General features: G+C 48.0%; 3 protein-coding genes across 6 annotated transcripts; 2 read left to right on the top strand and 1 right to left on the bottom strand.

The window, feature by feature from the left end:
* The first annotated feature begins 1,129 nt into the window (after positions 1 to 1,129).
* Positions 1,130 to 7,208, top strand: pif1 (PIF1 5'-to-3' DNA helicase homolog (S. cerevisiae)). 4 transcript variants are annotated; one of them, XM_062482356.1, is made up of 14 exons: positions 1,135 to 1,263; positions 1,480 to 2,082; positions 3,034 to 3,163; positions 3,317 to 3,442; positions 3,628 to 3,781; positions 4,397 to 4,511; positions 4,792 to 4,898; positions 5,176 to 5,315; positions 5,407 to 5,513; positions 5,608 to 5,695; positions 5,854 to 5,999; positions 6,107 to 6,298; positions 6,830 to 6,884; positions 6,989 to 7,208. In XM_062482356.1, exons 2-13 carry the CDS (start codon positions 1,525 to 1,527, stop codon positions 6,881 to 6,883), a joined length of 1,917 nt encoding a protein of 638 aa, XP_062338340.1. In that variant the 5' UTR covers positions 1,135 to 1,263; positions 1,480 to 1,524; the 3' UTR covers position 6,884; positions 6,989 to 7,208. The 4 variants fall into 4 exon arrangements, with proteins under 4 accessions (XP_062338339.1, XP_062338340.1, XP_062338337.1 ...); XM_062482355.1 differs by having other exon boundaries at positions 1,130 to 1,263; positions 1,507 to 2,082; positions 6,830 to 7,208; XM_062482353.1 differs by having other exon boundaries at positions 6,830 to 7,208.
* Positions 7,209 to 9,867: 2,659 nt separating this feature from the next.
* LOC134036478 (cytochrome b-c1 complex subunit 6, mitochondrial-like) lies at positions 9,868 to 12,246 on the bottom strand. Its single transcript, XM_062481459.1, has 4 exons — positions 12,088 to 12,246; positions 11,432 to 11,512; positions 10,485 to 10,646; positions 9,868 to 10,073 (listed from the first exon to the last, which is right to left on the bottom strand). The coding sequence occupies exons 1-4, from the start codon at positions 12,133 to 12,135 to the stop codon at positions 10,041 to 10,043; spliced, it is 324 nt and encodes a 107-aa protein (XP_062337443.1). The 5' UTR covers positions 12,136 to 12,246; the 3' UTR covers positions 9,868 to 10,040.
* A 109-nt stretch (positions 12,247 to 12,355) lies between these two features.
* Positions 12,356 to 15,330, top strand: nsun4 (NOP2/Sun RNA methyltransferase 4). Its single transcript, XM_062481458.1, has 6 exons — positions 12,356 to 12,502; positions 12,961 to 13,376; positions 13,546 to 13,700; positions 14,281 to 14,441; positions 14,547 to 14,671; positions 14,838 to 15,330. Exons 1-6 carry the CDS (start codon positions 12,410 to 12,412, stop codon positions 15,112 to 15,114), a joined length of 1,227 nt encoding a protein of 408 aa, XP_062337442.1. The 5' UTR covers positions 12,356 to 12,409; the 3' UTR covers positions 15,115 to 15,330.
* The last annotated feature ends 7,495 nt before the right edge of the window (positions 15,331 to 22,825 follow it).

Here is a 22,825-nt window from a genome sequence, read left to right as displayed (position 1 = left end):
GGACGCTGTGGCACGAGCGTGTGTCGTGGTCAGTATTGTGAGGGAGTCTGGAGCGAGTTCACTCTTGACTCCTCGTCAAGTGGATTAGCAGCCTCGGAGAGAAGACGCTAACTTGATCTATTCATTCTGGACTTGCTGTCATGGCAAAAAGTCCTTTATCTTAAACCTACTCAGGAGCAGGCTTATCAGAATCAGAATCAGAATCGGATTTATTCGCCATGAAAGTTTGCACAGACAAGGAATTTGCTTTGGCAGGAAGGTGCATCTTTGGCAGGAAGGTGCATGCTTTGGCAGGAAGGTGCATTATTTTATATAGCCTAAACAAGATTTGATTGCGACTTTATAAGCAGAGCTGATACAGGAAGTCTGTCACAGCCATGTATTGTCCGTTTTTACGACAACAACCTGTTGCAGAAGGTACAAGAATGATTAGCAGAATTTAGACAGATCCTTCTATTCCTTTAGCACAGCGAGACATGGCTACTATAGCCTACTTTTTGAGAGATAGCCTATAGGTTTTCTCGTGAGGGTGTCATTTACATAATTAATTTGTTGGAACCACATTAAATTATATGACATTAAAGATGACAAAGTAATTATGAAAATAAGAAAATACAAAAACAAATACTGTAATAAGCGATAACATCTACTTTTTGCCAGCCCTCTCTCCTGGATTTTGCAGACTTTGCGGTGTTCCCTGCCGTTCTGATTAAATCTTCAAATTCGGAGTAACCTTCGAGAAAGCTCTTGCTCTGTTAGCTCTTTGGCGGGGGAAAACGGGGCGCTCTTTTGGGCCATGGTGAGCAGTCGCAGCGCTGCTGATCAAGGTTTTTACTATCGATACATACCCCCCTTTAGACCAACGCATAAAACAACAAGGGTGTTTGAAGAAAACCTAATTAGCCAGATCATGATTAGCAAAATGATGTCATCTTGGATGTGTCATTAGATCTCCGATGTAATAAGCGACGTACGAAGAATGGATCTGTTTAGAATACTTGCGGTGTTTTCAAACAAGACCGAAGAAAACGTGCCTGCTGACGTAACCTTCATTTGCCACTGCGATTGGCCGTTTACACCACAGTGTATACGTCAGTATGTTCAATACGCGTCTATTATTGGCCACAGTTTTAAAGCACCCTAATTTCATTGGTCAAGAATCACGGAACGACAATTCGAAATCGGCGTTGAGTTGTTCAGACTAGGTCACTTTAAACTGAGATCGGAATATCAAGGTTATCTATCTACAGATTTAGAACAAAGGTAAACTTCTAATTTAATGTTGTCCTAATGTGTTTGCTAAACGATCGTGAAGATACAGCTAGTTTGTTTTTTATATCTTAAATGGGGTTTGATAAAGTAGGATAGAGTAGTCCGTCTGTGTGTTTGGCGTTGAACAGCGACAGCCAAACAAAGCTACGTTAACGAGAAATTTACTAGCAATCGATTTAACCTAACTCTTGGATGTTTTTTAATTAGGCTACTTTTTGCAACACTACGCCACAGAATAAATCAACAGTTTCAATGCTGCAAGAAGACGATGCTTCGCAGCTCCAGTGCTGTGTTGTGGTGGAGCGCCTCAATCAGTCTGGCCAGGCGATCAAACGCCAAGTCATCCGAAAGGCAGGGGTTGTTTTGGGGCGCAACGAGTTCCAGGAGATTATCCTGCGCGTCCATGACGGGAAAGTACCACAGAACTACCCACTCAAAGACTTTCAGCTGTTCACGCGGTTCGCCAAAGACGGCAAATGCACCGTCAAGCTGCTCCCGGAAAACATCCAGGTGCTCATCTCCGACTGCCCGCCTCACCGGCTGAACGTTTTCCTGAAGACCCTGAGCATCAAGTATCAGGCGTGGAAAACCGGCACGCCGCTCACCGACCGGGCGAAGCTGAACGCCGGTCTACCGCGGAGCTTCGACACCATCAGCCCGTTGCAACAGAAGGACGTGCAGAAGGCGAATGAAATGAGGAGCAAAGTGAATGCTCCTCTGACCTCCAAACGACTCCTGGAGAGGAACTTGAATACGATAACTGGAGGACAACAGGTCAAAAGGTCTCGGACAGACTGTGACTCCAGTCTGGTGAGTTTTATATGATTTACATGGATGATGTATACAGCTCTGGAAAAAAGTTAGAGCCCACTTTTTTCATTGAGTTTTTTTCAAAAGTTGAGAGCTTTTGAGTGAGGAACAGAAGGGTAAATCTCAACTTTTTTTTTAATTGAAAGAAAAAGTTTCAGTGGTCTCTCAATTTTTTCCAGAGCTGTGTTTCAGGATATTTGCTCTTTCATGCCAGTAAAGCAAACTGAATTGAGTTTAGGGTGACTATATGTTGTAGCATCCAGGAAGTTCCTTCCACAGGGGTTGTTTACAGGGTGCAGGGTGGGTCCTGTGTTCCTGGGAATGGCTGCTTATTCCCACTCTCTTTTTTTTCTCACACATCAACAATATAGTCCATCATGAAGGTCATCTCCCCCATGTTAAGGTTGTCTTTGATCCCCAGGTGAAGGTCATCCTCCCCCATGTTAAGGTTGTCTTTGATCCCCAGGTGAAGGTCATCTCCCCCGTGTTAAGGTTGTCTTTGATCCCCAGGTGAAGGTCATCTCCCCCGTGTTAAGGTTGTCTTTGATCCCCAGGTGAAGGTCATCTCCCCTGTGTTAAGGTTGTCTTTGATCCCCAGGTGAAGGTCATCCTCCCCCATGTTAAGGTTGTCTTTGATCCCCAGGTGAAGGTCATCTCCCCCGTGTTAAGGTTGTCTTTGATCCCCAGGTGAAGGTCATCTCCCCTGTGTTAAGGTTGTCTTTGATCCCCAGGTGAAGGTCATCTCCCCCGTGTTAAGGTTGTCTTTGATCCCCAGGTGAAGGTCATCTCCCCCGTGTTAAGGTTGTCTTTGATCCCCAGGTGAAGGTCATCTCCCCTGTGTTAAGGTTGTCTTTGATCCCCAGGTGAAGGTCATCTCCCCCGTGTTAAGGTTGTCTTTGATCCCCAGGTGAAGGTCATCTCCCCCGTGTTAAGGTTGTCTTTGATCCCCAGGTGAAGGCCCTGCCGCCCAGCAAGAGGCCGGCCCTGTCCCTGCCCGCAGCTCGTCAGCTGACCCGGGGCCAGGCGGCCGTGCTCAGCGCTGTGCTCAGCGGCAAGAACGTCTTCTTCACCGGGAGTGCAGGTACTCTGGGGGAGAGCCTACATCTGGCATAGGAAAGGCTTTTAGTGGTCAGAGCATTTGACAGACAAATACAAAGTTTACAGGTTTGATTTCCCCCCGCTGAAAGTTACTTTTGGATGCAGTCTTTTTATTTGTTGCTGTATTTTGGTTCAGGCACAGGGAAGTCCTTCCTCTTGAAGAGGATCGTGGGGTCCTTGCCACCCAAAAGCACCTACGCTACAGCCAGCACTGGTGTGGCGGCCTGTCACATTGGAGGAACCACGTTACACAGCTTCGCAGGTGTGTGTGTAACAGGGTCTCCTGACCTCTGTTGACAAACATTTGTCTCTAAAGGAGAATACTGACTATCCTCTTTTCCTTCTCTCTCCTCCTCTCCATCTATTTCTATCTGTCGCCCTCTATCCTTCACCTCCCCCTCTCTCTCATTCACCTCCCCCCTCTCTATCTCTTCTGCCCCCTCCCAGGTATGGGCTCAGGTGCGGCCCCCCTGGAGCAGTGTCTGGAGCTGGCCCAGAGGCCCGGGGTGCTGCAGCACTGGACCAGCTGTCGTCACCTGGTCATAGACGAGGTCTCCATGGTGGACGGACAGTTCTTCGACAAGCTGGAGGCCGTCGCCAGGTACAGGGACTACGTCTCAGGGCGGAGGGATACGGAACGTTTTACATTTGATTCAGGAAGCAGGCGCGTTTATCTGGAAAAAGTGGACGTTTGAGGATCAGATGTTAACAGTTCTAGTAGTTAATGATTTATTGGTAAGAATAAACCATACAACGAACACTTCGGCCTTGCAGTAAAAACTGAATTGCCCCGTAATTTACAATCATCAACATATACAATACAATACACAATAACTATTCTGTTAAAAACACATTCAATTTTGTCGACATGGAGACAATTCTACAATTAAAAGTTTGTATTTAACACAGTTAAAAACAATATTATTGTTAACTACTACCAGCTTAGTTATGAATTCCGACAAGGAGTTTAGGTGTACAAGTGCAGGTATCCCACTTGTGGTGTCGCGTTTAGTTCCCCTGGCTAGAGAGTACTGCAGTGAGTTCCTCAGCTGTCTGCCGTGCTGTTCTCCCCGGGTCAGAGGCAGCCAGGAACAGAAGCGTGGCGATTGTCTTAGTTCTAACTGTGTTTACTAGCCATATTGCTAATTAACCACGTCTCAGCTAACAGGCACTTATTTAAAAACAAAAATACAAACATGATTGCTCCCCGCCCCAGGTCAGTGAGGAGGTCGTCTCAACCCTTCGGCGGAATCCAGCTCATCATGTGTGGAGACTTCCTCCAGCTGCCTCCCGTCTCCAGGGGCAAGGACAAGGCCAGCTTCTGCTTCCAGGTCAGAGGTCAAGATGGAGGTCAGGGTTAAACAGAGTTTACAGATATTGGGATTAGGACTAAGTTTACAGGTGAGATGGTTAAGAAAGTCCACATAACTTGTGTTTATGAAGCATAAAAGAGTAACCTTTTGACAGTTTTAAGAATGTTGTCTGTGTTGGCGCCCATGACTCTTTATTCCAATGATCTTACAGTCTGACTACCACAGAGGAAGTACCGAGCACCAGCAGGTTTTAACCATCCATCTGACCTTTCACCTTTGACCCCTGTGTGACCCCCAGGCCAGGAGCTGGAGGAAGGTGGTGCAGGTGAACATGGAGCTGACGGAGGTGCGGAGGCAGACGGACCAGAGCTTCATCTCCCTGCTGCAGGCCGTTAGGGTGGGCAGGTACGGCCTGTCAAAACAAAGGCACTTAATGACGACAATACCGTATAAATTCAGCAGATGTTTTAATCCAAAGTATAGAGGGGGGTTTTGAACCTGTAACCTCTTGGTCAGCAGTCACATGCTCTTACTGAGCTGCCAACCCAACCCTATTGCATGTATGCTACTGTGTTTGTCTTAGTTCTTACTGGTCAGATCAGAAGACAGTCATTGTATTACTGATTGATATTGTTCAGGAAGTGTTGTAACAACCCCCCGTGGATGTCAACCAATCACGCAGGGTCACAGAGGAAGTCACGGCCAAGCTGATGCAGAGCGCCTATCACAAGATCGAGCGTGACGGTATCCTAGCGACCAGGCTGTGCACGCACAAGGATGACGTGGAGCTGACCAATGAGAATAAACTACAGCAGTTGCCAGGTAGAACTAATGTACATTTTATTTATAATTTTTCACGTATTTTTTGTTTCTCTCAACGAAACTTAAATTCGTATTCCTGTCCCTCCTGCAGGGGCGGAGCATGTGTTTGAGGCGCTGGACAGTGACCCGGCATTGGTGAAGACCATCGACTCCCAGAGCCCCGTCAGCCGGCTGCTGCAACTTAAAGTGGGGGCGCAGGTTAGTGCCGGGCGGAGGGATACGTGGGTGTGGACCGACTGAACGGGGCGTGTCTAACCTGGAGCTCAGGTGAACAAGGCGTGTCTGTCCCCAGGTGATGCTGACTAAGAACCTGGACGTTCAGCGAGGGCTGGTGAACGGGGCCAGAGGTGTGGTCGTTGACTTCCTGCCAGGAAAACAAGGTTGTTTACCACTTCCTGTGTTCACACGGGGGGTCACGCATGTGACAGAGACTGTTTGAGAGCTACGGTGTTCCAACACCGGAGCGACCTCACTTCCTGCTGTCTAACTGACCTTGCTTCCTGCTGACTGAGTGACCTCACTTCCTTTCTTGCTCCAGGGCTCCCGCGCGTGCGTTTCCTGTGCGGAGCGACAGAGGTGCTGAAGCAGGAGCGCTGGGTGTTCAAGGCCGGGGGCGGGCTCTATCTCAGCAGGCAACAACTGCCACTCAAACTGGCCTGGGCCATCTCCATCCACAAGAGCCAGGTGGGTCGGCACGGCAACCAATAACACCCCGTCTCTACGGAAACGGAGGGCTCTGTTCTGGAATGCTGTGTTGTTTTAACTGAAGTGTGTGTGTGTGTGTGTCTCAGGGCATGACCCTGGACTGCGTGGAGATTTCGCTGGCGCGTGTGTTCGAGAGTGGCCAAGCCTACGTGGCTCTGTCCAGGGCCAGGAGCCTGGAGGGGCTGAGGGTCATGGACTTTGACCCCCGCGTGGTCCGTGCTGACCCGGAAGTGCTCCTCTTCTACAGGAAGCTGAGGAAGGAGAGGCTGCTACTGCAGGTGAGATCAGAGTCTGACTTTGCAGCCTCCAAGAAGAAAAATGTACCCCTTTTTTATTTTTCTAAAAAAAATTAAGGAACCTGACAACATTTAAGATCTATTGCAGCCTCTGGTCTGCATGTCACTGGATCACAACCGTCTCTGGAGGAGGGGAACCCTCACTCAATTCCTCCTCCCAGGATTTCTTATTCCTAGTCTTAGGTTAGTTAGCTGGCCCTCTGCCGCCACCTGCTGGAGGAAGGTGTTTAGTGCCTTCTGTGCCTGCAGTCCTTTCATGCGGTCTGTTCAGGGTTCAGGTCTCGTCCTCCTGTCCTCAGACACCTTGAGTCTACCGTCACACAGGAAGTATGCAGTCACACAGGAAGTATGAAGTCACACAGGAAGTATGCAGTCACACAGGAAGTATGCAGGCGCATCGTTAAAAATATGAAACGTTTTTATTTTTATTTTTTTGGTCCCTTCATGAGTGATGAAGTTTCTGTTTCTATGACTTCAGTGCTCAGATTCTCTCTCCTGTCCTCCCTTCTCCAGGCCTCGATGGATGAGTTTGTGGGCCAGAGTAACAAGGAAAACCAGCGTTTGTGAGGTGTGTCCATGTCCAGCCTGACACATATATATACTCTGTTCACACACACCCAGACTGGTTACAACAGGCCCCCTATGATATTCAGAGTGACTGGCCTTGTTCAGTAAGGGGATCTCCAAAGCGACCTTCTCTGGAACAGCTGTGACAACATTCCTTCTTCTACCTCCGTTATGAATCTCCTTCAGCATCATGGAACTGGACTTACACCTGCCGCTTGATCAGAGACTACTTTTTAAAAGTTTTATTTTTATACTATTTATTTCTCTGCTTGACATTGGGAATTATGCACTTCTTTAACATGAATAAAGTTTTTGTTGTCGCCTATGTTGTGGGAAGTGACGTTGTCTGCGCTTCGCACCTTTTTGACTCGAGCTGCCTTGTTCGGTAAAGTTTTACAAACGTTTTCATTCTACAAATTCAGATTCAGTCTGTTAGTTTTTCTCGACTTGGCATATTGAGGTTGGCTTCTCTCATGGTTCACCCGGTGGGCCGGGCACCTTGTCTCCTCGGGGGAGTGACTTCGCAGACGTTAGTTATCGTGTTGTGTTGGAATAGGAAGCACACACTGCCTCACGCACGCACACACACACACTGCCTCACACGCACACACACACTGCCTCACACGCACACACACACTGCCTCGCACACACACTGCCGGAACAGGAAGTGGCAATGTTTGTTTGTGTTGGAACAGGAAGTGGCAGTGTTTGTGTTGGAACAGGAAGTGTTTGTGTTTGAACAGGAAGTGGCAGTGTTGTGTTGGAACAGGAAGCACACACTGCCTCACACACACACGCATACACACACACACTGCCTCACACACACGCATACACACACTGCCGGAACAGGAAGTGGCAATGTTTGTTTGTGTTGGAACAGGAAGTGGCAATGTTTGTTTGTGTTGGAACAGGAAGTGGCAGTGTTTGTGTTGGAACAGGACGTGGCAGTGTTTGTGTTGTGTTGGAACAGGAAGCACACACTGCCTCACACACACACACTGCCACACACACACACACTGCCTCACACACACACACTGCCGGAACAGGAAGTGGCAATGTTTGTTTGTGTTGGAACAGAAAGTGGCAATGTTGGTGTTGTGTTGAAACAGGAAGTGGCAGTGTTTGTGTTGGAGCAGGAAGTGGCAATGGTTGTGTTGGAACAGGAAGCACACATTGCCTCTCACACACACACTGTTTCACACACACACTGCAGGAACAGGAACTGGCAGTGTTTATCTTGTGTTAGTCTAGGTCTTGGTCATGACTTGGTCTCAGTTTAGGTGGTCTTGACTACAGCACTGGTGATCGGTGATTCCATCACCCCGTAACATTAGATTAAATTTACATGTATTCATTTAGCAGACGCTTTTATCCATATTCTAGCTGAGAGCCCCAGATAAGAGTCGCCGGTGATAGTATACTGGGTACCTGGGGCCAGAGCTACCAACATAGAAGCTAATCTCAGGGTGGTAAAAAAGTGAACGCCACGACTATCGAGCTATATCAGGGCCAAATGTTTTGTTAATTCGAAAAGAAAATCTTTAGTTGAAAAACTAAAGCTTGACATTGAAAATGTAAGTTTTGGTCAAAAACTTGAAAAATAAAACCGTGAATTCAAAGAAAAAATACGTTTACCAAAATGTATATCTTTCACATGTCTTACCTGTGCGCTGGCGCCAGCGTCTTGCCTTGGCGGAGCGGACGCCATGCCAACGCCAACTGCCGAGTCTTCTGCCTGTTTGTTAGGCTGTCACTCATAACTCCCGCCTCTGAGTTCAAGCACGCCCCCTACGCAAAATCGGAGCCAAAAGTCTGAAACTGAAAAACTGATCTGAAACTGAAGAAAAAAAACTGTCACTGAAAAAAAAAAAATGAAACTCCAAAAAAAATTGGAAGCCATAAAAAAAAAGTTTTTAATCTGAAAACATTAAATGTGAAACTGAAAATCTAAAAGTGAAAATTAATACTTTATTCAAAATAATTCCAGACTTTAATCGAAATTGTATTCAACTTGAAAAAAAAATAGCTAAACTTATTTTTTCTTTGAATTCATGGTTTTATTTTTCAAGTTTTTGACCAAAACTTACATTTTCAATGTCAAGCTTTAGTTTTTCAACTAAAGATTTTTTTTCGAATTAACAAAACATTTGGCCCTGATTTAGCTCCATACACGATGAGTGCCTAGTTTCAAAGGAAGGAGGCAGTGCTAATATTTCAAACTTGTATTTGTGTGTGCATGTGCATGTGTGTGCAGTATGTCTAGGAGCTGCTACTACTAAACAAAGCGACCACACATCACAATTTACGTTCATATTTTTACTGTTTTGTCAAAAGGTATAACCAGTGCTAAACTTGGGCTGAAGTTGGCGCCAGTAGGAACAAACACTATTACATCAGTTTGAAGATGAACCGTTACATCTTTGGTCATCTCTGCAATAATGACACCAACCAGAGGTGAAGTTTTATTTAGTGAAAAGGACAGATGTCATCTCAGGAAGCAGCACCAGCATTGTCTAACTTATTGAACTTGTTTGGGATAATCTGAATAAACATTGTCCACCTGATGCTCAAGTTAGTCACTAGGCCATAATATTACACAAACTAGCAATCTTGTTCTCTGGAAGGGCAGGGTGAAGAGACGCTTCAGACCCGGGTCACGTTCAAGCGCGCACGGTTCCCTAAACGTTTCAAGCACAGAGTGGTGAGTTGAGCTGCGATTTATTACCTGTTCCTTGACAGAGGTCTATTATTACAGTACTTGATCCCACAGTAAACAGTTTGTGTTTCTGAACACTAAAGGCCGTTTTGCTCTGCTGAACGTGACCCTTGAACTCCCAGAGGCAGCAACAAGCCTAGCCTGGTCTCCCAGCAACCGTCACCATGACAGCAGAGTTAATACTTACACCCATTCTGTGGGTGGATGTTTCAGGTAAGGATCTAGGCAGGAGACACTACATATTCATTCTAGGGACCCCACACAAATATTAACAAGAATCATACTTTTATTCATATGAATACGTAACTATAGCTGTGTTTTTCCTCAAGTGTTCTCTGGACAGCACATACATACAATCTTAGCATTAAGCATTTAAATAATTATTCCACAGCTGGGACACAATAATGGAACTGACGGGGGTGGTGGTAGGTGGAGAGAGGTTCATTTCACGCTATGGAAGAGCTTGTGTGCTACCTGTAGGAAGAGAGGAGAGAGGATTCAGAGTCTGCTGGCAGAGGAGGCAGGTAGGCAACAGCGACAGTCACATCAACACACACTGGACAAACTAACTGTTTTAATGTGTGTTGTCTCCCTAGATCCATGGCCCCAGGAGATGACCATGTGACGGGGGTTGTGTACCATGTGATGGGGGTTGTGTACCAGGTGAAGCAAACCCATTTAAAGCACTAACAACCTCTGAAGTGTGGATATAAAGACTATACAGACCTCATAGTCCAAGCAGAAGGTTACATACAGACGAGGCAAACACTACAGTATATACACACACACACACAATCTCCTCTCTCACCAACTTCACACACACCTGTGTTACTCAAACCAACCCACACACACACACACACACACACCTCTCTTCCTCACACTTACACAGTGATCCCGTGCGTGTAGGAAATCAAACAGCTCCTCGGTGCAGTCCTCCTCGGTGGCGTCCCTGGAGGACACGCGCTGCTCGCAGGCCTCCAGCCGGTGATGCGTGTGGGCGCAGTGCTCCGACTGCTCGCACTTGGCCCGTATCGTCTCTAAGGGGTCCTGGCAGGGACACACAGAGCAGCCGTTAAAACGCACACCAGCCACGCTCGGGAGTCAGGTGGCTGAGTGGTTAGGGAATCAGGCTAGTAATCAGAAGGTTGCGAGTTCGATTCCAGGCCGTGCCAAATGACGTTGTGTCCTTGGGCAAGGTACTTCACCCTACTTGCCTCTGGGGAAATGTCCCTGTACTTAGTGTAAGTCGCTCTGGATAAGAGCGTCTGCTAAATGACTAAATGTAAAACCAGCAGGTTGGTTTTCAAAGGGTGGTGGGGGGCAACATTTACAAAATATATATTAAATAACCGAGGATGTGGCCATTAAATATGATTTTCTTGATGAACAGTGGGTGGAAGATTAGTAGTTTTAGAATGTATAATGAAACTTACTTCCCCTGCTCAACACATACTTTAAAGGTGATAAACTATGGAAGCCAGCTTGAGGGATGGGTATAGCTTGGTGGTTAGGAGAGCGTTTGACTGTAGATCACAAGGTTGCAGGTACAAATCTCCCCGTCCCCTATCTGCTAAACAGTTATTATATTTCCTCTTTACCTGATACACACTTCAACTTGACTAATGTGGGGAGTTACTTTGCAGTGCTTGTTGTACTGGGTGTGTTCTCGAACCCGTACAGCCTGCTACATGTTGCTGCTCATACGGTTCTAGAAAGATCCATACCTCATTCTACTATCCATAACCATAAATGGTTGAAATGTAACACTTGATGTGAGCGGTCCTTTGTAACCTTTGAACCGTCAGTTCACTGACTTCAATAAAATTACTTACCACCATGTCTTCCTCCTCCTCCTCCTCCTCTTCTTCATCTCCTCCTTCTGCCTCTTCCTCGTCCTCTGCCGGTGCCTCCTCCTGGATAAGGACAACACCGGAGCGCTCAACAACACGGGCCAACACACACGGTTGAACGGTAACGGAGCGTGCCCTTGATCACGACAGGACTACTCAAAATACAAAGGCTACTATTTCCCACGGATCACGTTACCGTCGAATAACTGAAACGACGAGACCTTGAAATTACAATTGTGACCATTTAAGGACATTGTTGTTCGTTTCACATGTCAACATCAGCAAACATGGTCATTACCTATACAAAACGGCACACTTCAGCAAGCACATGACGGTGGTTAATCACAGACTAACCGTTCAATTGCCTAACATATCCTAGCAGTTTAGATGTAATAGAGAAATAAGCCTACGTTTGGCTACGACTAAGCTGAAAGGGTTGGCATTCCGCAGTGGAAATATTAAGGACCCTAAAAAAAGGCGCTTTATGAATTTTTGCATAAAGCGTGCTAGGCTAACCGGTCAACTAGCTAGCTCACTTGGTTTGGCACTAACAGTTGCGTAACTTGACTACCGCAAAAACAGGACAGAAAATGAGACAAAACAGCACAACATTGGCATATTTATATAATGTATAATACCTCATCGTCGGGGTCGTCGTACTTGATCATTTTGTTTTCAAAAACCATGATTATAACCTCTAAAACGACCTAAAGATGACACCGACAGTCAAGATACACGTCCTAGCTCACAAACTAAATCTGGAGGACGTGTTAGGTCACACGCAGGAATCACCTAGAAAGTTCACCGGAAACTTGAATCTATACGTTTATTTCCTAACGTACAGTTCTCTTCTCCAACCATGTTCATAGTTTTGGCGTGTGGGATCCGCCCACCTCGTAGGGGGAACCGAAAAAATGTGGTGCAAAGAGAAAGTCGGACCAGCAGGTGTTGCACTTAACAATGGCGGCGCTCATTGACACGAGAATACTGCTCAGGAAAATCAAAGACTTACGTTGCTTGACACCACGAAGGAATCGCGTAAAAGCTAAATGGGTATGTCGTATATGTAGCGTGTGTATACGTTCTGATCTGTGTGGACACATGTCAGAAATTACGTTTAAATTATTATATATCTAAAAATAAATGTAAACAAAACGAACTTGAGTAGGCTACTTAGCTTTTTCAATATTTAGCTAGCTAGCTAATTCCGTAGACCAACGGTCCCTGCTGTTTCGTCAACGTTTCTGATGGACAATCATGGTTTTTTGTATTTTTATATTGTAATTTACGGCAACTTATATTTTATTTTATTGTATATTTAATTCAATTCTAATCCCACTTAGTACTGCTAGTTTATGTACCCTTAGTATAGATAGTCCACATATTTAAATTTTAGGTCCCTATATGTTTATTGTATGCACCTTCCTGCCAAAGCAAATTCCTTGTCTGTGCAAACTTTCATAGCGAATAAATCCCATTCTGATTAAAAAATATGTTTTTGTCTTATCCAGGCAACCACGCAGCCCAAGTACCCCGCCACGAACCTGGCTCTCCAGAACTTCGACTCCACTTACGGTCTTCAGCTGGGGGCGCAGTGGCCATCGGTCCGCGTCAGCATGCTCTGCGAGCAGAAATACGGAGCCCTGCTCAACAACCTCTCCAGCCCTGAGGAGGTGGAGGCTGAGCTTCGGTCCCAGGGATGTGTGGACTTTGTCGGTTGCTCTGCCCCGGTCCCGGAGGGTACGGGTGGAGCTCCGGAGCAAGACAGGCTCCCGGAGGTGACCGGCACTTCTAGTCAGGATGGCGAGACCGAACGGGAGATTGGGAGCAGGGCAGCCGGCGAAGTCACGGCGACTCCTCGACTCAGCCCCAACATCAGGTGCTTGGTGTATCCCAAAGGAGATATCTCGAGATTCAAGCCGGCCAGGTGTGGTTTCATACTCATATTCTGCTGTGTGGTTTTTCACTCACATGGAGGATCTCTCTCTGCCTCTCATTTTCTGTTCCATTTTCTCAATGTCTCTACCTCAATCTCACCCTCCCTCTGTTCCTCCCTCCATCCATCCCATCCTCCCCCCCCCCCCTCCATCCCCCAGACCCAGAGCATATGGTCTGCTGGGTTACTATCTGCTGGACGCAGCATCGGTGCTGCCCGCCCTGGTTCTGGACGTCCAGGAGGGTCACAGTGTTCTGGACCTGTGTGCCGCCCCGGGGGGTAAGGCCCTGGCCCTGCTGCAGACTGGCCTCCTACGTAAGTTACCCTGCTGTACCACTGAACCACTAAACCCTGACCTCTGGCCCAGGTAGGAGTCATGTTTGTGTTGTTCTGTTCTAGCTAGCTGTTCTTGCTAGCTGTTCTAGTGTCCTGTCCCTAGACCAGGTTAGATGTCTTGACTGTGGTGGCGAGTTACCTCCAGCAGAGGTCAGACTGTGGCCAGGACAACACAGAGAGGAGGTCACAGTCCAGTACTTCACACAGGAAGTCCAGTCCAGTACTTCACACAGGAAGTCCAGTCCAGTACTTCACACAGGAAGTCCAGTCTTGTACTTCACACAGGAAGTCCAGTCCATTACTTCACACAGGAAGTCCAGTCCAGTACTTCACACAGGAAGTCCAGTCTTGTACTTCACACAGGAAGTCCAGTCCAGTACTTCACACAGGAAGTCCAGTCTTGTACTTCACACAGGATGAGGAAGTCCAGTCTTGTACTTCACACAGGATGAGGAAATCCAATCTTGTACACTGGTTTACAGAAGATTTGCTCACTGGAAGTCCATGTCTCGATGTATTGGAGATGTGAGTAACCAAAGTGTGTGTGTATGTGTGTCAGGCTTCCTCTGCGTTAACGACGTGTCGTCGTCGCGTACCGCTCGTCTCCGCGCCGTGCTCCGCAGCTTCGTACACAAGGAGCTGCTCACTGACGACAGGGTGCGCATCACTTCCTTTGACGGCAGGAAGTGGGAGGAGTTTGAGAGAAACTTCTTCGACAGAGTAAGTTGTCGATCAGTCTTTCTGACTGCGCTGAACTAACTGTATCTGTGAGGGCTGTTGTTGTGGTGGATGTTGACGTACTGAATTTCTTGTTCCCTCTCTCAGGTTCTAGTGGACGTTCCGTGCACCACGGACAGACACTCACTCATCGAGGAGGAAAACAACATCTTCAAGAGGGCGAGAACCAAGGAGAGGCAGCGTCTTCCTCAGGTCCAGGTGGAGCTCCTGCTGTAGGTCACCAGCGCCCCCTGCCTGTGGGGATGTCACAGCGCTCTCCTTCTGGCTCCACCTCTCTCTGTCCTTCCTCTTCTCTGACCCGTCTGTCGTTTGTCCTTCTCTCCCGCCTACGCCCTCGTTTGTCCTTCTCTCCCCCCCCCCGTCCTCCTCCCCCTCCAGGTCTGGTATCCAGGCAGCGCGTCCTGGGGGAGAGGTGGTGTACTCCACCTGCTCCCTGTCCCAGCTCCAGAACCAGTACGTGGTGGAGCAGGCTCTCCAGCAGGCCCGGGAGGAGCACGGCGTCGCCCTGGAGGTGGTCGACCTCCGACCTCTCACACACCTGTTCAGGGACACTTTCCACTTCGCCCCCGACACTCACCTGGGCGAGCTGGTCCTGCCACACCTGTCGGCCAACTTCGGACCCATCTACCTGTGCAAGCTGCGAAGGCTCAACTAGGACTGGACTAACCTTGGACTGGACTAGACTGGACTGACTTAGGACTGGAGCAGAGAGGACCAGATCGAACCTAATCGGACCGGTCTGGACTCGTTTAAACTCGCAAGCCCTGGACTGGCCCCGAACTGGACTAGCTAAAGCCTTTGTAAAATATGTATTATTGTAAATTTGTGTTACGACCAATCGCTAAAAATAAAGCATAATTTAGTGTCATCTTCTTTGGCTCTTCTGTAGCCTTGAGTTGTGATACTGTTAGGAAGCACAATGCGGATGGATGTTTATTTGCGGATTCTTCTCATTGGGTTTATTTAGGTGCAGTACTTTGTCTGGCCATAAGGTGTCGCCAGTGGTCGAGCTGAGAACCAAAGTCCTCTTGGCCCAACGTTGTTTGAGACAAGGTGACAGAAACTGGACATGAAAATATTTTGTAAAAACCGGAACGTTAAAGAGCGTCTTTGCTTTCCTATAGACCCTGAACATTATTACTTCTAGACAACCTCCACCACGAGCATCTTTCACTCTTAGAAATGTCATGCAATTGTTTATGTTTGGGTCCATATAGACCTGTGTATATATGGAGACGATATTATTATTCCATTTCATACATTTGCATGTTTTCTATTTGGATATTCAAAGTTTCACATTCTGGTGCCTCTAACAGGACGCACATTATCATAATGAACTTCAAAATTACCCTTCATATCCCACCGAGGTTGCCATTTCTATGGTTGAATTGTCTCAGGTTTGTATTTCTATCACTCAAGGATGCAATATTACGTTTCTCCCCCCATCTGATATCTAATTTAAGCGTAAAGACTTCCATCCTCTCCTCCTTTCCGCCCGTCGCACTACCGATGACCCACAGCCGCACCGGGCCGCGCAATGTAGCATGACAGAGGTGTGTGTTTAGCTAACGAGCGCTCCCGCCGCCGAACATCATCGACTTCCCGCTGCCATTAAGAGGCTCGCGAGTGGAGTCCCACCGTCAGCGCGGGAGGGAGCCGCGCGCCCGGAGACTCTCACATCAACATTAAGGATGAGAGAGTGTGAGAGAGACCGGGACGAGGTAGTCTCTCAACACCCCCCCCCCCCCCCCCTTCTGCCCTTTCTGCTTTATTATTCCACAGATGAGTGCAGATAATTTTCAGAGCGATTGTGAGTGATTACTGTATTACCGCGACCACAGCGGATGTAGCCGGGAATACAAACGGAATTAATGACACATAAAAACTATTTTTGTACCGACTGCTTTCGTCGGCAAGGCCTGAACGCCGTGGCGGCATCTTGTGATTACCTACACGTATTGTAAATATGTGTTTCCTATTGGTTTTTACATAAATTTACATCTTTTAACACTCAGGAGAGGAAAGACTATTAAGGAGGAGTTACTCTCAATTCCCCCTGCGTCCATAGAACACTAGCGGATTCATTATTGAATGATCTGATGTGTGTGTGTGTGTGAGAGAGAGAGATAGTGTGTGGGTGTATGTGTGTATGAGAGAGAGATAGTGTGTTTGAGACACAGGGAGAGAGAGGAGAGAGTGTCTGGTGCCATAGTTTCATTTGAATCCAACAGAAGGGTGAAAAGTCAGTCCACCCCCCACCCTGCCACACACACAGACACACGCACACAAACACAGACACACACACACGCGCGCACACACACACACACACAGCTGTATGTTATGAGAACCGCCCTGCATGCTAGCTGCTGCCAGGGAGACAAAATGATCAGACAGCCTTGCCTGGTCTGCTGGGACAGAGACAGGATCTCTCCTGGGGGAGGGGGGGGGCCGGTACCTGCAGGTAATCCTCCCTATTCCTCTCTTCCCCTCCCCTCCTCTCTTCTATATATTTCTTATCCTCCCCTCTCCTCCTCTCCCATATTTCACTCCTCTCTCCTTCTCTTCCTCTCTTCTCCCATCGCCTCCTCTCTTTCTATTCCTCTCCTTCTCCTCCTCTTCTCCCTCTTTCACAGCAGAATATGGTAGAGTAATAGTATGTGTGAAACGGTGTGTGAGTTTGATGAGTAATGATCTTACTGTCCAACTATCAAGCCCACCTGGAGTGTCAGCAGAGAGGGGGGGTGATGAGAGAATAGGTATCCCTGTCCAATCGGGTGTCACGGAGACGGAGGACTCTGTCCCCCCATTGGCTGAGTCAGGGCCACCCCAGAAAGAGGGTCTTGTCCTCCACTAAGAGGATTATTGGGGGACGGGATGACAGGAGGAGGGAGGAGAGAAGAATGAAAGGATGAAGTGGAATGAATGGAGGGAGGCCCTGGCGGTAGAGTTCAACCACCTGTTGTTCTCTCCCTTTCTCTCTCTCTTTCTCTCTCTATGTCTTTCTCTCTCTCTCTCTCTCTCTCTCTCTCTCTCTCTCTCTCTCTCTCTCTCTCTCCTCTCTCTCTCTCTCTCTCTCTCTCTCTTCTCTCTCTCTCTCTCTCTCTCTCTCTCTCTCTCTCTCTCTCTCTCTCTCTCTCTCTCTCTCTCTCTCTCTTTCTCTCTCTCTCTCTCTCTCTCTCTCTCTCTCTCTCTCTCTCTCTCTCTCTCTCTCTCTCTCTCTCTCTCTCTTTCTCTCTCTCTTTCTCTCTCTCTCTCTCTCTCCTCTCTCTCTCTCTCTCTCTATCTCTCTCTCCCATCCCCATCCTTCTGTTCTCACCCCCACCCCTCTCCTTCCCCACCTCTCTCTCTCTTCTTCCCCCTCTCTCTTTTCTCTCATTCACGCCTTTCTCTTAATCTCTTTGTTATCGTTCTTTACAGTGAAGTTCTTAAGTTCTTCAATGCTTAACCATTTTAAGGACAGGTATTGTTGCGCTTGATACACAGGATAGGTGATGTTTTTAGAATTCTAGATCGGGGGGTTTAAATGTGTGTGTGTTTCTATGAATATGTGTGTGGTGCGGGTATGTGTGCTATTAAATGTGTGTGTGTGTTACTTGTGTGTTCTCTTTCGTGTGTGTGTGCATATAAACTGTGTGTGCATGTGTATGTACAGTATATCTTTGTGTGTGTACAGCAGTGTTAAGGCAGAGTGTTAGATAGAGGCTCACCTGTTCTGGCATGGTGAGGGGATGAACATACCTGACCCCACAACATTACAATCTAGCTTTCCCTGTTCTGCCCCAGGCTCTGATGTGTGTGTGTGTGTGTGGGTTGTGAGTCTGTAAGTGTGTCTGTGGTGTGTATGTGTTGTCTATGATTGAGTGTGTGTGTCTGTCAGTTTGTGTGTGTCTATGTACGTGTGTGTGTGTAATTGCATCTACATGAACGTCTGTGAGTATTCCAAAGAGGGTGATGTGTGTTTGTGTGTGTATTTATTTATATAGAGAGCTGTGTGTGTATGTATTTTTCTGGGTGGGGGGAGATGTGTGTGTGTATTCCAGGTGTGTGTGTGTGGATCACCCAGTGTGTGCTGTCCCTGGTCCCAGGGGGCTGCAGCAGCAGCCCAGACACAGGCCTGCGTGGCTGGGCAGCAAGGACATGCAGCTGGGCGCATCAACACCCAGCCTGGACGCCCTTGGATGAGGACACACAGCCAGGTACCAACACACAGCTGGGCGGGGCAGGGGTGACACACACACACACACACAGGAACGCACAGATAGGCAGGGCGGAGGCGACACACATATTGAAACACGCTCGGATAATCTGCAGTGTTATCCCTGTATACATCCGCTTTGCTGGGAGGGGTTATCATAACCAGGAAAGATGAAGTGCCCATTAGAACACTGGGCAATGATGGCCTTGGGCCCTGTGTGTGTATGTGTATGTGTGTATGTGTGTGTGTGTGTGTGTTTGTATGTGTGTGTGTATGTGTGTGTGTGTGTGTGTATGTGTGTGTGTGTGTGTGTATGTGTGTGTGTGTGTGTGAAGGAGTGTATGCGTGAGGTGAGTAAGTGAGTGTGTGTGAGAGAGAGTATGTTGTTTGGTTATTTACACAAGGAAAAAGAAAAAACAGAGAGAGAGATACAAAGAGAGAGACAGCGAATTAGGTAAATACGGAAAATGGAAACATAGACGGGAAATCTAGCGTGCTAAGCAAGTCCTCATAGCTCAACCTTGTTAGGAAGGGAGAGAAAAGAGAGGGAGTGAGAAGAGAAGAGAAGGAGAAAGAGAGAGACAGGGATAAAGAGACAAGGAGGGAGAGGAAGGAGGGGGAGAGAGAGAGCAGAGAGAGGACGCATGTGTGTGTGTATGTTAGAGAGGCAGGGGGTCTTTGCATTTTGACAAACCACGCTGTTTAAAGTATAATAGCAGCCTAATCAGTGCCTGAGGCTGTCGTTTTTTCAGGATAATGGCCTGCTTGTTCCTCTGGAGGACTTCAGTCCCCACACCCCCTCCACGCCCACACACTACCCTGCTCTCTCTCTCTCTCTCTACAGCCACACACTACCCTGCTCTCTCTCTCTCTCTCTCTCTACAGCCACACACTACCCTGATCTCTCTCTCTCTACAACCACAAACTACCCTGATCTCTCTCTCTCTACACCCACACACTACCCTGCTCTCTCTCTCTCTACACCCACACACTACCCTGCTCTCTCTCTCTCTACACCCACACACTACCCTGCTCTTTCTCTCTCTACACCCACACACTACCCTGCTCTCTCTCTCTACACCCACACACTACCCTGATCTCTCTCTCTACACACCCACACACTACCCTGATCTCTCTCTTTCACCCCCTCCACACACTACCCTGCTCTCTCTCTTTCACCCCCTCCACACACTACCCTGCTGTTTCTTTCTTCCTCTATCTGTTTTCCTCTCCTTCCTCTGCCCCTGTGATCCAGGATACATTTTTGTTTTTGCTGCAGATATTTTTTTCCCATAACCTTCCTCCCCTTCCTTTCTTTTTTTTTTACATTTCCCCTGTGATCCCTCCGTCCTTTGCCTTCCCTCCACCTCCTCCACCCCCACCATCTCTTCCATCCCTCCTCCACCTCCTCCACCCCCACCATCTCTTCCATCCCTCCTCCACCCCCACCATCTCTTCCATCCCTCCTCCACCTCCTCCACCCCCACCATCTCTTCCATCCCTCCTCCACCTCCTCCACCCCCACCATCTCTTCCATCCCTCCTCCACCTCCTCCACCCCCACCATCTCTTCCATCCCTCCTCCACCTCCTCCACCCCCACCATCTCTTCCATCCCTCCTCCACCTCCTCCACCCCCACCATCTCTTCCATCCCTCCTCCACCTCCTCCACCCCCACCATCTCTTCCATCCCTCCTCCACCTCCTCCACCCCCACCATCTCTTCCATCCCTCCTCCACCTCCTCCACCCCCACCATCTCTTCCATCCCTCCTCCACCTCCTCCACCCCCACCATCTCTTCCATCCCTCCTCCACCTCCTCCACCCCCACCATCTCTTCCATCCCTCCTCCACCTCCTCCACCCCCACCATCTCTTCCATCCCTCCTCCACCTCCTCCACCCCCACCATCTCTTCCATCCCTCCTCCACCTCCTCCACCCCCACCATCTCTTCCATCCCTCCTCCACCTCCTCCACCCCCACCATCTCTTCCATCCCTCCTCCACCTCCTCCACACTATCTCCTCCATTCCTCCACCTGCTCCATTGAATCCATAGAGTTTAGGAAAATCTCTTAAAACAGCAGAAGAAGAGTGTATAGAAGTGTGGGTTACAAAGATCTCCAAGCAAGGTTTTCTATTTTATTTTAGGGGATTTATTTTACAACACCACTGTCCAGACTTACATTGTTTAATTAACAGGAAGATGAAAAAGAACTGTGTACAAAACAAAAACAAATCTGACCATCCATCATCTTAGACCTGCGAAGAGGTTTGACTGGAGACAGACCACACATCACCATGGAACAGGAACAGGAACACAGACACCCGGACGCCATAGCAACTGTAGTCCAGGAAATTAGGTGAGGGGGCTGTAGCCCCACCCCCCTTGTACACAGAGTTCACATCTGACTTGACTACAGTCGACGCCATCTTCAGACGCATCCGAATAACTCATTTACAACATAGGAGAACTTTACATTAGCTTTACGGGTAAACATTGATAGATAGACATATTTTTTTCTTATTATTTTACATATTAAAATAATGTACATCTTTTCAGGTGGCAGACACAGCAGGTTTACAGCGGCCAGACGACAACAAAACGAGTGATGTGGACGGAGAGAGAAAAGACAGAAGAAGAGGAGGAGGAAACTCCGCCCACTCCCCCAAGTGCCAAGTGAGGAACTTCCTGTTTGGGCAGGAAGTAGTGAATTCTTCTTCTCCTCCTCTACAATCCTAATTGACCGGCATCACTCTTCAAAGCACTGCCCCCTAGTGAGACATCAACACCTGCAGGTCCACATTCACCAGGTTCAGAATGAAGACCCAGGTGACCTCTACAATGTTTATATTATGGACGGAACTACTCACGTCCATCTGTAGACGAAACACAAAATCTGTTTATTTATCCAGAAGTAGAATACAATGTTCTGTTGGTTTGCAACAGGGGTGTTCAATCCTGGTCCTCAGGGCCCACTGTCCGGCTTGTTTTACATGTTTTCCTGCTCCAACACACCTGATACAAATGAATGGTCGTTATCATGGCTTCTACAGTGACTTCTCTTATTCATTAGAATCAGGTGTGCTGGACAGCAGGCCCTGAGCAGGACGCCCCTGGTTCAGAAGATGCGGTATGGAAGTGTGTCTTCACGAGCCTGGCTCAGTCTGCAGCTCTGAGCAGCTCTGAGCAGAACCCAGTCTGAAATTAGATGCACGCTGGTAATTGCAAACGCCCCCCCCTCATCTCAGCCCCCCAGCCCCCCAGCCCCCAGCCCGATGTAATTAAACAGCGGTGTACGTTTACTCACTGGGATCATGTTCCCATTACAGAGCCAGTCTGCGTACTAAGTGGTTTAAAACTGGCCATTAAACTGGAGAATTAGTCAGCTTTAATTAAGCGACATGGCGTGTACATGACTGGAGTGCGTGTGTGTGTTTATGTGTGTGTATGTTTATGTGTGTGTGTGTTTATGTGTGTGTATGTTTATGTGTGCTGTGTAGTACAAGACACACACAGGCAGGCTAATTGAATTACTAATGGCCCAGAGATAGAAGTGATCTCCCAGAAACACCAAAGAGGATATGCGCCCTCCCTCCCTCCCAACCACCCTGCCCTCCCCCCTCCCCCCCTTCTCCCCTCACCCTGCCCTCCCCCCTCACCCCCCCCCACTCTGCCCTCACCCCCCTCTCCCCTCACCCCCCGACCCCAACATCTGTGATCCCAGATCCCCTTCAAAGTGCCTCAGTTCATGTTGAATCTGTAAACTTCATGTTACAATGTTGTGTTACCGACCCAGGGCCAGGTTGATCACCAATACAGGAAGTGTTTTACATAATCAGTTACCTATAAGTGGCCAATCAGGAACCAAGTCTAGTCCCCTTCTGGCCAATCAGAAGAGTCATTTCCCTACCAGTCTGGGTAATGCCCACACACACGGTCCAGGAGGTTGTCTTGCGTCAGAGTCGCGTTGTTGTGTTTCGTCGTCGCTTGGATGGGACAGCAGGGAGGATCAGGGTCCAAAGGTGAGATGTTGTTGTTGTTTTGATTTAGTTACTGTTTTTTCTCCTCAAAATGTCTCCATGTCCTCCAGAAGACTAGAAGCCGGGGATCGAACAACACGTAAAGTCACGGGACAGGAAAGTAGGAGGTGACGGTTCCTGCAGGACTAGCT

Source organism: Osmerus eperlanus, chromosome 16 (assembly GCF_963692335.1).
Source record: "Osmerus eperlanus chromosome 16, fOsmEpe2.1, whole genome shotgun sequence".
NCBI classification, from domain to species: domain Eukaryota; kingdom Metazoa; phylum Chordata; class Actinopteri; order Osmeriformes; family Osmeridae; genus Osmerus; species Osmerus eperlanus.
Note: the sequence above shows the minus strand (reverse complement) of the source record. Positions and strands in the feature narration are given on the sequence as shown.

Coding starts and splice junctions, on each gene's coding strand:
- LOC134036478 (XM_062481459.1), bottom strand. CDS start 12,135: ATGGTTTTTGAAAACAAAATGATCAAGTACGACGACCCCGACGATGAG. Junction 10,647..11,431: donor AGGAGGAGGAAGACATGGTG/GTAAGTAATTTT, acceptor TGTCCCTGCCAG/GACCCCTTAGAGACGATACG. Junction 10,074..10,484: donor TACACGCACGGGATCACTGT/GTAAGTGTGAGG, acceptor CTCTTCCTACAG/GTAGCACACAAGCTCTTCCA.
- pif1 (XM_062482355.1), top strand. CDS start 1,525: ATGCTGCAAGAAGACGATGCTTCGCAGCTCCAGTGCTGTGTTGTGGTG. Junction 4,512..4,791: donor AGGCCAGCTTCTGCTTCCAG/GTCAGAGGTCAA, acceptor TGTGACCCCCAG/GCCAGGAGCTGGAGGAAGGT. Junction 5,514..5,607: donor AACTTAAAGTGGGGGCGCAG/GTTAGTGCCGGG, acceptor GTCTGTCCCCAG/GTGATGCTGACTAAGAACCT.
- nsun4 (XM_062481458.1), top strand. CDS start 12,410: ATGGCGGCGCTCATTGACACGAGAATACTGCTCAGGAAAATCAAAGAC. Junction 12,503..12,960: donor ATCGCGTAAAAGCTAAATGG/GTATGTCGTATA, acceptor TGTCTTATCCAG/GCAACCACGCAGCCCAAGTA. Junction 14,672..14,837: donor GTCCAGGTGGAGCTCCTGCT/GTAGGTCACCAG, acceptor CTCCCCCTCCAG/GTCTGGTATCCAGGCAGCGC.